The 12,243-nt window shown below is 49.8% G+C and overlaps 1 protein-coding gene across 5 annotated transcripts in view; it reads right to left on the reverse strand.

Annotated features, from left to right (window-relative positions):
* ACLY (ATP citrate lyase) overlaps positions 1-12,243 on the reverse strand; it is a 43,066-nt gene that overhangs the window by 8,426 nt on the left and 22,397 nt on the right. For all 5 annotated transcript variants that reach the window (XM_059908379.1, XM_059908380.1, XM_059908382.1 and 2 more), the window contains 8 exons: positions 12,077-12,218; positions 11,623-11,791; positions 9,753-9,857; positions 8,364-8,560; positions 5,829-5,910; positions 5,021-5,131; positions 704-831; positions 42-135 (listed from right to left, as the gene is read on the reverse strand). In XM_059908379.1, the coding sequence (XP_059764362.1) occupies positions 42-135; positions 704-831; positions 5,021-5,131; positions 5,829-5,910; positions 8,364-8,560; positions 9,753-9,857; positions 11,623-11,791; positions 12,077-12,218 (1,028 nt within the window). The remainder of the gene's footprint in view (positions 1-41; positions 136-703; positions 832-5,020; positions 5,132-5,828; positions 5,911-8,363; positions 8,561-9,752; positions 9,858-11,622; positions 11,792-12,076; positions 12,219-12,243) is intronic.

Below are 12,243 nucleotides of genomic sequence, written 5' to 3' on the forward strand. Positions count from 1 at the left end.
CGCACCTTGCCCACACAGTCAGGGACACACGTGGCACCTACCCTGGCCCAAGAGTAGTCCATGGGCACCGTTGGGGGAGGCACCTCCTGAGCAGGTATGATGACCCCTCTGGCCACGAGATCCTCGTACACGGACCTGGGAGGCAGGGGAAGGGGAGGAGAAAAGACATCCATGTGGATTTTATTCTTCTGGGCTCTTCTAAGCCATCCCACGAACCCTCCTCCCTCTTACCCCAGAGTTTCCCAGCTCTGTATCCCCTCCTGTCAGCAGTTACGAAAACAGGTTCTAGCCAAGGCCTGCCCCACCGTCTCTGAATGGGGCTTTAGAGAAGGCTGAGAATCTGGAAGCCATGGAAGGCCAGATGGAAGGAACGGGAAGAGACAATAGCTTATCCAGCAGCTCTTTATCAATTGGTTTGAGATGACATTTTCTAATGTTTCTATGCCCTTCTCTCACTTATGGCCCGCCAACTAGGTAGGCTGAGAAATGTTTTAACACCAGTCTGAACGGCGCGTAACTGCTGCTTCTAGAAACAAAACAAAATGAAAGCCAAAAAGAAAGGATTTTGCACCATCCGTAGAGCTGCCTTAGACACCTGAGAGGGTCCAGGCATATCAGACACCTATATTTTGGAGAGGGTGCTGTCCTCGGGAGGGAATGGGAAAGGGACAGGGAGGTGGCGTCCTCCACCAGCTCCACGTACTGGATGATCTCTCCAAGCTCATCGAAGCTCCGGGGCACAAACACTCCGGCCTCCTTCAAAGCCTGGTTTTTGGCTACTGCAGTTTCAGAAGCCTGGTTCGCACAAGCTCCAGCGTGGCCGAACTGTACCTGGAAGGCAAAGGAGAACAGCTTTACCAGGCCCCTTAATCCCCCGAAAGAGAGGACAAAGGCTCCTGGGACCATCGGCACTGATTACAGGCCGGACCCCACTCAGTGCTCTATGTGAATCACTTCAAGCCTCCAGAAGGCTCACTAAATAAGCACGATGGCTGACTCTCACTCACAGGTGAGAACCTGAGGCACCAAGCAGTTCAAGAGCTTACTCAAGGTCACACAGCTGGCGCACTACAGCCAGGACACCAAGCCTGGCGCCCAACTCCGCAAACACCTTCATGTGGCTTCCCGTGGGGCACTTGTCGGGGTGGCGGGTGGGGAGACAGAGAATAGCCGTTAGTTTCGAGCAACTGTGAGAAGTTACAAGCTGCCAGCCTTAGCTAAGCTGAGCTCACAGGCGGGATCGGACTGTCCTGGGCATACTCTGTATAAAGGATGTACCCTTATTAAGCAAAACAGAACACCAGAAGATATCATTAAAAATACAAATGGGACTTCCCTGGTGGCGCAGTGGTTACGAATCCGCCTGCCAATGCAGGGGACATGGGTTTGAGTCCCGGTCCGGGAAGATCCCACAGGCCGCAGAGCAACTGAGCCCGTGAGCCACAACTACTGAGCCTGCGCTCTAGAGCCCGTGCGCCTAGTGCCCGTGCCCGGCAACAGGAGAAGCCACCGCCATGAAGAGTAGCCCCCGCTCGCCGCAACTAGAGAAAGCCTGAACGCAGCAACGAGGACCCAATGCAGCCAAAAATAAGTAAATAAATTAATTAAAAACAACAACAACGGGCTTCCCTGGTGGCGCAGTGGTTGAGAATCTGCCTGCCAATGCAGGGGACACGGGTTCGAGCCCTGGTCTGGGAAGATCCCACATGCCGCGGAGCAACTAACCCCGTGTGCCACAACTACTGAGCCTGCGCGTCTGGAGCCTGTGCTCCGCAACAAGAGAGGCCGCGATAGTGAGAGGCCCGCGCACCGCGATGAAGAGTGGCCCCCGCTTGCCACAACTGGAGAAAGCCCTCGCACAGAAACTAAGACCCAACACAGCCATAAATAAATAAATAAAGTGCACAATTCAATGGTTTTTTAAAAAAAAACAACAACAAATTTCCAGCTTCTTTTAAAAAGTCAGATTTTGCACCATTTGGCCTGTATTCCCACTTAGCAACAATCACAGGGAGCCAATTAGCTATTGCCCCTTTCCACCTGAGCATGAACTAAGATTAAACTATAAAGTCAATAGAATATGGAGGGGTAGTAACTGGTTGCAATCAGAAGAGCTAAGTGTTACCTGTGTCTCTGATTAAGCAACAAGGAAAAGGAATTAACCTAATGAAACGTGGTATAAAACCCTGATTAGGGCAGGTGTGGTGGGTAATCATAACAATACCTTCCCTGTTTAAATAACACTGTGTCTAGGCACTTTTCTAAGAGCTTTACAAATGTCATCATTCAGTAGCTACGACTGTTTCCTCTCAACAAGGAAATGGAAGCACAGAGGGGTAAAGTAACTTGCCCGAGGTCACACAGGTAGTATGTGGTAGCACTTGAACCAGGCAATGTGGCCTCTCACTGTGCTCTTTACCACGACATATAACAAAAGGGGCTGAAGTGTTGAAAAGGTTAGGAACCGCTGCTCCAGTTAGCGGGGCTTGAAGCCACATGCTTCAAAGTGGGTTCCCAATGCCTTCTTTGTAGGATTTAATCTGCGTGGGTGGATGGGGTGGGAAGGAGGTTCTGCATTCACATAAACTTAGAGAACACTGTGTCCAAGGAAGTTAAGCAAGTGTAACTCAGATTTCTCAAAGCTAACACTAAAGCTTTTAGAAGGGAGAGAGATGATATCGCATGTTCATAATTTATAGAAGCTTCCCGTTGTTTTTGTTTTGTGGACCACTGCTATAGGACCAGTGTTTTGTGCAAATGCCACCTTACCACTGTCCCCTTGTCTCTACTCCCATCCCCCAGTTCTCAGTTCAGTTTCCCCGAGGCACTGAACTGAGGATATTGTGTTGTATACCTATCTCACCTCCTCTATAGGGCAGAAAGCTCTGCAAGGTCATATGACCTGTTCAAGAAATCAAAAAGCACTTATTAGCTGGGCTGTCAAGGTACTATTCTACATTTGTATATCCTTGAAACTACACAAAGAAAGTTGTTTAAAAAAACGAATCAAAAAGCAAAAGCAGGGCTTCCCTGGTGGTGCAGTGGTTGGGAGTCTGCCTGCCAATGCAGGGGACACGGGTTCGAGCCCTGGTCTCGGAAGATCCCACATGCCGCGGAACAGCAGGGCCCGTGAGCCACAACTACTGAGCCTGCGCGTCTGGAGCCTGTGCTCCGCAACAAGAGAGGCCGCGATAGTGAGAGGCCCGCGCACCGCGATGAAGAGTGGCCCCCGCTTGCCGCAACTGGAGAAAGCCCTTGCACAGGAACGAAGACCCAACACAGCCAAAAATAAATTAAAAAAAAAAAAAAAAAAGCAAAAGCAAAACACCTTAAGGACCTGCCCTACCCACGGGGCTATGATGAGCACCTGGCCAGAAACAGAAGAGCAGGGTCCTTGCCCTCTCGGAGGTGTCCTCGGCATAGTGGGAGTGGGGAGGTGGGGGGCTCTTGTAAAGCAGAGCTGGTGAAGAGAAACCCTGGAGGGAAGGGAGGAATTATTTTTGGCTGTTGCGGTGGAGGGGAGAGCAGCCGTGAAGAAAGAGAATCAGGAAGCGCTTCATGGAACAGGTGTGTTGAAGAATGGACATGAGTATTCGCTAAGACCTGTATGTGGCAGACCTTTACAATTACCTTCTTACGTAAGTCACGCAACAACCCCGAATCATCCCCTTTTTACAGCTCAGGAAACTGAGGTACGGAGAGGCTAAACGACTTGCCCCAGTCACACAGATCCACCAAGAGCTGATTCTCAAGCCTGTGAGAGTGGAGCTCAGCCCTGGAGGATGGGCAGGATTCCGTGACCCGCTCCCTCCCGTTTCACTTACTTAGAGAACAGATACACATACAGGGTTCATAGTTACACCAGATGGATCCTATGATAAGCATTTATCGCACCCTGCCCCTTCTTAGAGTCAACATAACTTGAACTCTATGTCGACATCTCAAAATCCACCTCATTCTTCTCCTGCCTGGTTTCCAATTACATGGCCGTGCCATGAGGACACAGTCCCCTCCCGACCAGCGTTTAGGGTGTTTCCTTCTCTTGCCATCGCAACACTGCAGTGAGTATCCTTGTACACATACCTTGAAATATTTTTGCACGCAGACCCACAGAGTAAATTTGCAGGAATGGAACTGCTGGTTCAAAAGAGAGGTGCATTTTACAACCGGACAAATACTGCCACTTGGAGGTGGGCAGGACTCTGACGGGGAAAGGCAAGCAATCCAGGGCGAAAGGATAGGGTGACAGGCTAACTCGAAGAATTGAGGGTTTAAGCGTAGGGATTATCACTGCTGCAGGAATCCCTGATGGCCAAGTTTTGTTTCATATACACACAGCAGAGGTCAAGGCCTTACACTCAGAGCCTGCTCAGCTACTGATGAACTGATGGGTGACAGGTGGTTGTTTCCTCGGTTTCATCCTCACCGGGTGGGCCATCTTCGAGACACAGGATTGTCTAAGCTGGACTACAGGGGCTGCGGTCTGGCCGATCCCACCCAGCAGGAGTCCGACAGCTCAGAGCTTTTCTATCTAACATCCACTACAAGCTGTACTTACTTCTGCCCCCAGGCACTGTCACAGGCATCCGGTCATGTTAACACATCCAGAGGTTTTCTTTTACAGCCTCTCCCTGCGCCCACCACCGCCCTCCCCAGTTCTGAGCCTAGGGTGTGTCCTCTCCCTCCCAAGCCTCCCTCTAGCTCAGCAAACTCCTCCTTATTCCTTAAGGAGCAGTTCGTCTTCTCCATGAAGCCACCTCAACTCCGCCAGGCAGTAAATTGCTCCTACTCTGAGAAGGGACTCAGAGCCTTGTTCTGGCCTTAATCTGGCTATGAGTTTGTCTCTTCCAACTGGATTTTAGCTTCTAGAGAGCAGGGCCCCAGCTGGACCTTGCAGGAACCAAGCAGGTAATAAACGGTTATCGAAGAAACCAGCTGCTTCATAAGATGACCACACGGCTCCCCTCAGACGCCCCCTCTCTCGGCCTCCCTGCCCAGCAGGGATCTGTCCCGGCTGTACCTCGGAGGAGAACATGGTGGCACAGGTCCCGATGCACCAGGAGACCACGGGCTTGGTGATGCGGCCCTCCTTGATGCCCCGGCAGATCTTATATTCCTCCGTGCCCCCTATCTGCCAGGGAACAAGGAACAAGAAAAAGCCCCCAAGTCAGTGGAACCCATTCTGAGTTGCACCTAGAGCAGCAATGCAGCAGGAAATCTGTCCCAAATCAGGTAGGGGCCAGGGTCATCAGGTGTCCCGAGTTAGAACTTGGCTAGAAAATGAGGGGACATGGGCTTTGGCCTGGAAGATTGAGTTTGGATGCAAGGAAGAATTTTTAAAGGGCAGTGGGTATCCTCGGAGAGTCCCCGGAACTCCCCTTTCCTGATCTAAGGGTATGAGATAATTTAGGACCAGACCTGATCAGGGGCACAAGTAAGAGAGGCTCTTTGACTCCAGTTATCCACTGCCCACCAGGGACAGACTGGGGCCAGCCAGTGAAAGCTTCTCCTCTGCTGGCACTAAAATATCTTGTGCCACCGAGAGGCAAGAACTTCTCTCCTAGGAACAAACACGGCAGTGTTAACAGTGACAGCCTCTAAGCCCCAGTGTCTAGGGAGCAGGATTACCAGGGACTGTCACTTTCAGTTATAGATAACCAAAATGCATGAATTTCTTAAAAACTGAAATCATCATTACTTTTATAATCAGAAAAACATTTTTTTTGACTTTAATAATCAAGTAACCTTTTCTTTTTAAATTGAAGTATAGCTGATTTACAATGTTGTGTCAATCTCTGCTGTAAAACCATTTTTTAAAAATAACTCACCTCTCCAAGAACCACAATCATTTTGACTCCTGGGGTGTCCTGGTAACGCAGCACATGATCCATGAACGTTGAGCCGGGGTACCTGGTGAGAGCAGGGAGGCTGTTCAGGATCCGGAGACTCGGTGAGGTGAGGTGTGTGTACAGGTGTGGGAAGCACACCTGTACTAAGAACACTGCGGGGTTTTTTGTGGGTGTGGATGCCCAGTGAGGGTCCAGAGATGCCTTAGGAATAATGGGGGAGGGGGAGGTAGTAAATGGGGCACAAGGGAAGGGAAGGAAGAGGAACTAGTAAGCCCAGAGAAGTTCATACGGCAGTAAGAGATGCCTCGAGAGCACATGTGGGGTGATTGTAAAATATGTCCACAAGTTCTTTTAAAAAGGTGGAAACTCATGCCTTTCCTCCTGAATTTGGGTAGAGTTTAATGATTAGCTTCTAATGCACAAAATATGGAGGAAGTCATTCTGTGACATTGACTTCCAAGGCGGGGGTTATAAAAAAAATAGCTTCTGTCCAGCACTCTCCCCTGAATTGCTCGCTCTAGGGGAAGCCAGCCGCCGAGTCTTGAGGACTCTCAGCAGCCTGTGCAGAAGCCCGCAGAGAAGAACCACCTGCCAGCCACGTGGACGGGCCACCTCCAGCGTGCCACATCTGACCACCTCAACAGACAGCCCACCTGCCAGAATTGCCCAACTGAGCCCTGAATCCTAACGCACAAGAACCATGAGGATACACGTTTATTGTTGTTTGAAGCCACTTTGTTTTGGGGTGATTTTTTTAAAACACAGCAAAAGATAATTAATACAACGTACCAAGCTATATCCTAGGTGATTGCTAGAAGGTCTGTGTATAGGCCAAAATATTCTTTTAAATTTTCTACTGTCACATGAGCTTGCAAAAGAGTTGTTTAAGGCCAAGTAGGCTTAAGATCTACAAGGTCCTTGTAGATCTTCGAGTGCTTCTGATAACGCTCAGGAGCATTTAAATCCCAAGAGGACAGTACAACTGGCAGCACTGCCCAGACTCGTCTGACCCAGAGCCTTTTGTCAGGGAGCACCTGGGGACTAGGGGTCCCAAGGCCACCTCCCTGAAGACCTCGGCGAGTCCCTTCTCACACGGTTGCTCCATTTGAAATGACTTGGGAGAGCCAGGAAGACTGACAAGGTGACTCATTCTCCCAACAGCTTTTGGTTTCTGAGCCGAACAGTGGCAGTAGTAACAGTAAACAGTAATGGGTAACATTTATTATGGTAATAAGTACCAGGCATTGCTCTAAGACATTACTCAATTGATGACCTACTGATTACTGTTCCTACTAACAAAAATAATGAGGACACTATTTGTGAAATAGTAAGAAATACGTATATGTCTCTGCTCCCAGTTCCTGACACGGAGCTCTGAAAACACGTGTAATCTCCTGAGTGACCAGGGGTGCTAGGAGCACCTTTTGTTCTGATATTTGGCCTTTGACACCGGTTCCTGACACAGCCCCCCTAAAAACATTGTAATTTCCTTAGTCATGGGGGTGATAGGAGTGTCTTTTGTTCTCATGAGGCAACTCTTGGAGGGCTCCTGCGGTGTGTTCACCAGAGAAGCCAGGGAAGCTCCACGCACCCAACATGCCTTGCCCTTTGCACCTCTTCCATCTGGTCGTTCCTGAGTTGCGTCCTTTTGTAATAACCCGGTAAGCTAGTGAGCAAACTCTTCCTTAGTTCTGTGGGCCCTTCTAGCAAATTATCGAACTTGAGGAGGGGGTCATGGGAACCTCCGACTTATAGCCGGTGGTCAGAAGTACCAGAGGGCTGGACTTGCGACTGACATATGAAGTTGGGGGCACTCCTGTGGGACTGAGCCCCGAACCTGTGGGACCTGATGCTATGATGCTATCTCGAAGTAGTGTCAGAATTGAACTGAATTGTAAGACCTCCAGTTGGTGTCTGCAGAGAATCAGAGAACTGCTTGGTGTGGGAAAATCTGGCCACATTTGTGGCCAGAAGTGTGAGTACGGTAGTGAGTAAAGGAACAGTTTTTCCTTTCACTCTTATTAACCACAACTAGCACTGAGTACTAACTAAGCACCAGGCCCTGTGTTAGTCTCATTTAATCCTCCAACAACCCCAGGAGGTAGGGACTATGACTTTACCCGTTTGCTACGTAAGGTTGATGGAGGTCTAAGGAGGGTTGGTAACCTGCCCAGGTAACCTGCCCCCACCCCGCCCCCCCCAAACAGGGAAACTGGGATTTGAACCCCCTGGGGTCTGATTTCAGAATGAGCCCTGCTAAGCACTGCACTCTGCTGCCACCCTCCGGCCACAACTCAGACAACAAATAGAATTACCCCCCAAAGCCCAAACACCTTTTAAAACACCTTTCTGTGTTTTTTTCTGTATTTTCTGATCTTATGCTCACGTTGGTCCTGAGACAGAGAAGAGATGCCCCATTTTATGGACTTAAGCAACATCCCTATGTGCCTGGAACTCAGCAGCGGGCGGCGAGCAGAGACAGAGGACCTAGCGCCCTGTCCCTCAGCTGATCACCTGTCCCCGCCGATGGCCACGCCCTCGTAGACGCCATCCGTGGTCCGAGAGATGATATTGTTGAGCTCGTTGGACATGCCGCCTGAACGCGAGACATAGGCCACGCTGCCGGGTCGGTACAGCTTGGAGGCCAGGATGTTGTCCAGCATCCCGCCGGTGTTCCCAATCTTAAAGCACCCGGGCTTGATGCCACCAACCTGCAGGGGCGGAAACCGCAGTCAGGGAGGAGGGCGGGCTGATTGACCATAGAGCTCGGGGGATGGGGTGGTCACAGAGCCCGGGATTACCTGCCCAGCCCGCCCTGGCCAGCACCTGCATGTCAGGTTTCCTGCTGAGGAAGACTCTCTTCTCCCCATCAAGAGACATCACACAGAAAAAAGGGAGCCTTATTGGTAAAACGTGGCTTACGACTGCAGATTTGGAGGTGTATACTCAGGGTTAGGTCGCCTTTTTTGCTCCAAAAGGGCAACAGCACCCAGTAAAGGTGTCTGATGCAAGTGCGCACCTCTGCTCAAGATCACCCTCTACCTCCAAGATGAAAGGTCCCTTGCTTAGCTCAAAAATCTTACACTTGAGGACATGGGGAGGGGGAAGGGTAAGCTGGGACGAAGTGAGAGAGTGGCATGGACATATATACACTACCAAATGTAAAACAGATAGCTAGTGGGAAGCAGCCGCATAGCACAGGGAGGTCAGCTCGGTGTTTTGTGACCACCTAGAGGGGTGGGTTAGGGAGGATGGGAGGGAGACGCAAGAGGGAGGGGATATGGGGATATATGTATACATACAGCTGATTCACTTTGTGATACAGCAGAAACTAACAATTGTAAAGCAATTATACTCCAATAAAGATGTTAAAAAATAAAATCCTTAGCTTCAGCCAAATTTTTAATGCAACAGCTAAGTAAAAACAAACAACAAAAACAAAAAACATTCACGGGGCAACTTTTTCCTATGTAAAGGCCTTTGGGTCAAAAATAAGGTCCCTAGGTAGATTCTTCTTTGGTTTACAGTTGAAGGAATAATCAAAGACCATGCTATGGTTGTCTGAGGGTGGACACTTAAAAAAATCTTGTTAGCCCCTTGAAACTGTAAAGGTGATATGGTCTGCGGAGAGAGCCCTTTAAAAAATTAACTGGAAACGGACAGGGAATTCCCTTGCGGTCCAGTGGTTAGGACTCAGCACTTCCACTGCCGGGGCCTGGGCTCAGCCCCTGGTTGGGGAACTAGGATTCTGTAGGCCGCACGGCGCAGCCGGAAAAAAAAAATTAACTGGAAATGGACAGACTGACTTTCAACAGGTACTCTCTCAATCTTTTCAAACTAGATGGGAGACAGTAGAGTCAGCAATGAGCTTCCTGCGGGCCCAGAAGTGGAACGGATGCTCACAGTGGCAGGTCCAATGATGGTCACTCCCTTCTGCTCCGCCTTCTTGATCAGCTTCCTCGTGAGGGCCTCGGGGATGCCTTCAGCTATGATGGCGATGGTCCGGATCTAGAGCACGAGGACAGTCCCTTCCCGTTATCATTTCACCACTTGAGATGTCGAGGCAGCGACCACTCCAGAACCCATCTCCCAGGCCCCCTTCCAGGAGTAATGATAACAATATGCAACCCCTTCTTCCCACAGGCCTCTGTTCCTACCCTGATCATTCAACCCTCCCCCCAGAGAGAGGCACCCAAAACTGCACTCCATTGGTTAACACCACAGTGAGTCAGTAACCAAGTGGGAACAAATGTTTCTGAAAACTTGCTGTAGTCAAAACTGTTATATTCTCACCTATCCAAAAACTCATGAGACTCAGTCCCACCTGTTTCCCACCTGTCCAGGTGCCGGACCATAAAGCAGCTATCTAGGGCTATCCCTGCTGTGCCCTCTGAGGCTCTGACTGTACATCCCCACAGGACAAAACCTTGATAGAAACAAGCTGCTTCCACACTTGGACCAGAGAGTGGGCTGAGGGAGAAGCCAGAGGGGGTGGTGGGGGGTGGCGGGAAAGATCCAAGGCAAACTTTTTCTATAAAGGGCCAGATAGTGTTTTGGGGTTTGTTGGTCATGTGGTCTCTGCGGTAACGACTAAATTTTGCCTCTGCAGCACAAAAACAGCCATGGACAATATGTAAATAAGTGAGCATGGCTGTGTTCCAATAAAACTTTATTTACAACAGGCAGGGGACTGGGTTTGGCCCTTGCACTGTAGTTCACCAACCTCTGTTCTAAACTAGAAAAGCTGCTCATTTTTAGCAGGTGTGTTTTCTTTTTTGCTTCATCTAGATATCAAAACAAGTTTACTCCAGTCATAAACTGAAGTAAGCCAGTCTGGGATCAGACAATAATTTTGAACAGAAAAATCAATATCTTAATCCCTAAGGGCTCTTACAAATCAGTTAACAAAAAAGACAAACACCTCAACAGAAAAAAAGGAGGTGAGGCCATGTCATAGAATGCAAATGGCCAATACATATTTTCAGAAGCTCATCTTAGTTAATAATCAAAGATATGCAAATTAAATAGAATGCCTATCATTTTGTCAAGTATATATACGTTCTTTACGTCCAAGCGTTCAGTGTTGGCAAGGGTACAGAGAAACAGGCATTCTCAAACTAGTGATGGGAGTTTACGTCCCCATTTCTGGACTTTCCTGGAGGGCACCTGGGCAGGATGGATCAAAGGCTTTCAAATCTGCACATTCTGATGCAGCAGTTTGACTTCGAGACGTGAACGCTGGGGAAACAAGGATGTACACTCATCATGAGACTGGAAAAAGCAAAAATGATGTTGCTGCTAAGTACTGATGTGGAAAGAGTCACTGAAGGATTATAAAACAGACACAGCATTATTTCATTTGTTCAAACCCAGAAAAAGGTGTGAATAAGGATGTACTCAAAGGTCAGCAACCATATTTCTGGCAAATGAGACCTGAGGTATTTACGCTCTTCTTCTTACTATCAGCATTTAATTCTTTTCTATAATAAATATGTTAACAATTTTACAATAAGCAAAAAAAGTGCTTTTGATCCTGTTTTGAAAGCCAATCTCAGCACAGAGAGGACCTGGTGGAGGCAGACGACCCCGGACTGACTCTTTGCCAGCCCGGGTAAGCAGCCCACCTACCCTTGGCGACTACCTTGCCTCCTGAAGATCAGGTCTCCAACCACTATTCCCCAAATCACTGGCCAGTCCCGAATCCCAAGGCCTTTGTCGCAGCGGACACCATTCAGGGTGCCCCTGCCTCCCGCCCCGGGGCGCAGTGAGCTACCTGTGCGTGATTCATGGTCTCGATGGTGCTGTCATAGGCCGAGCGCAGGGAGGCAAAGCTGATCAGCACATCCACCTCCGGGTGCTTCTTCATGGCATCAGCCATGTTCTTGAAGACGGGGATCAGGATCTCCTTGTGACCCCAGTAAAACTTCTGTTTGTGGTCCCCGCTGTGAGGAAGGCAGAGGAGGGGTCAGGACACTCTTAACCTGCCAGGGCTCGGGAGGGGCTTCACCCGGAAGGCGGAAAGGCAGGGTCTGCCTTCAAAGAGTTTAGTCTGTGGGGGAAAAAGATGCCCCAGGAACATCAACCGCCCCCGTCTGGGGTGGGCAGATGCTGCTCGGGCAAAGGGGACAATCCAGGGCTTGCCCAGCTCTGTGCTGCTGCTGGAGGAGATGGGGTGAGGACATCCCACTCGGCGGCCGCGTCCAGCCTCCCTGCCATGCGCAACTCACGTGAAAGGGTAGACCATGGCAGCCACCGAGGGCTCGTCGCGGGAGCAGACGTAGTCAAAGTCCAGCATGCCCTGCACGGCCCGGGTCTGCATGCCCCACACGATGGTCTTGGTATGGCGGCTGAAGAGGGTGGCGCTCTTTCCTGGGGGGCAGAGACACAGCGAGTA

Source organism: Balaenoptera ricei, chromosome 20 (assembly GCF_028023285.1).
Source record: "Balaenoptera ricei isolate mBalRic1 chromosome 20, mBalRic1.hap2, whole genome shotgun sequence".
NCBI classification, from domain to species: domain Eukaryota; kingdom Metazoa; phylum Chordata; class Mammalia; order Artiodactyla; family Balaenopteridae; genus Balaenoptera; species Balaenoptera ricei.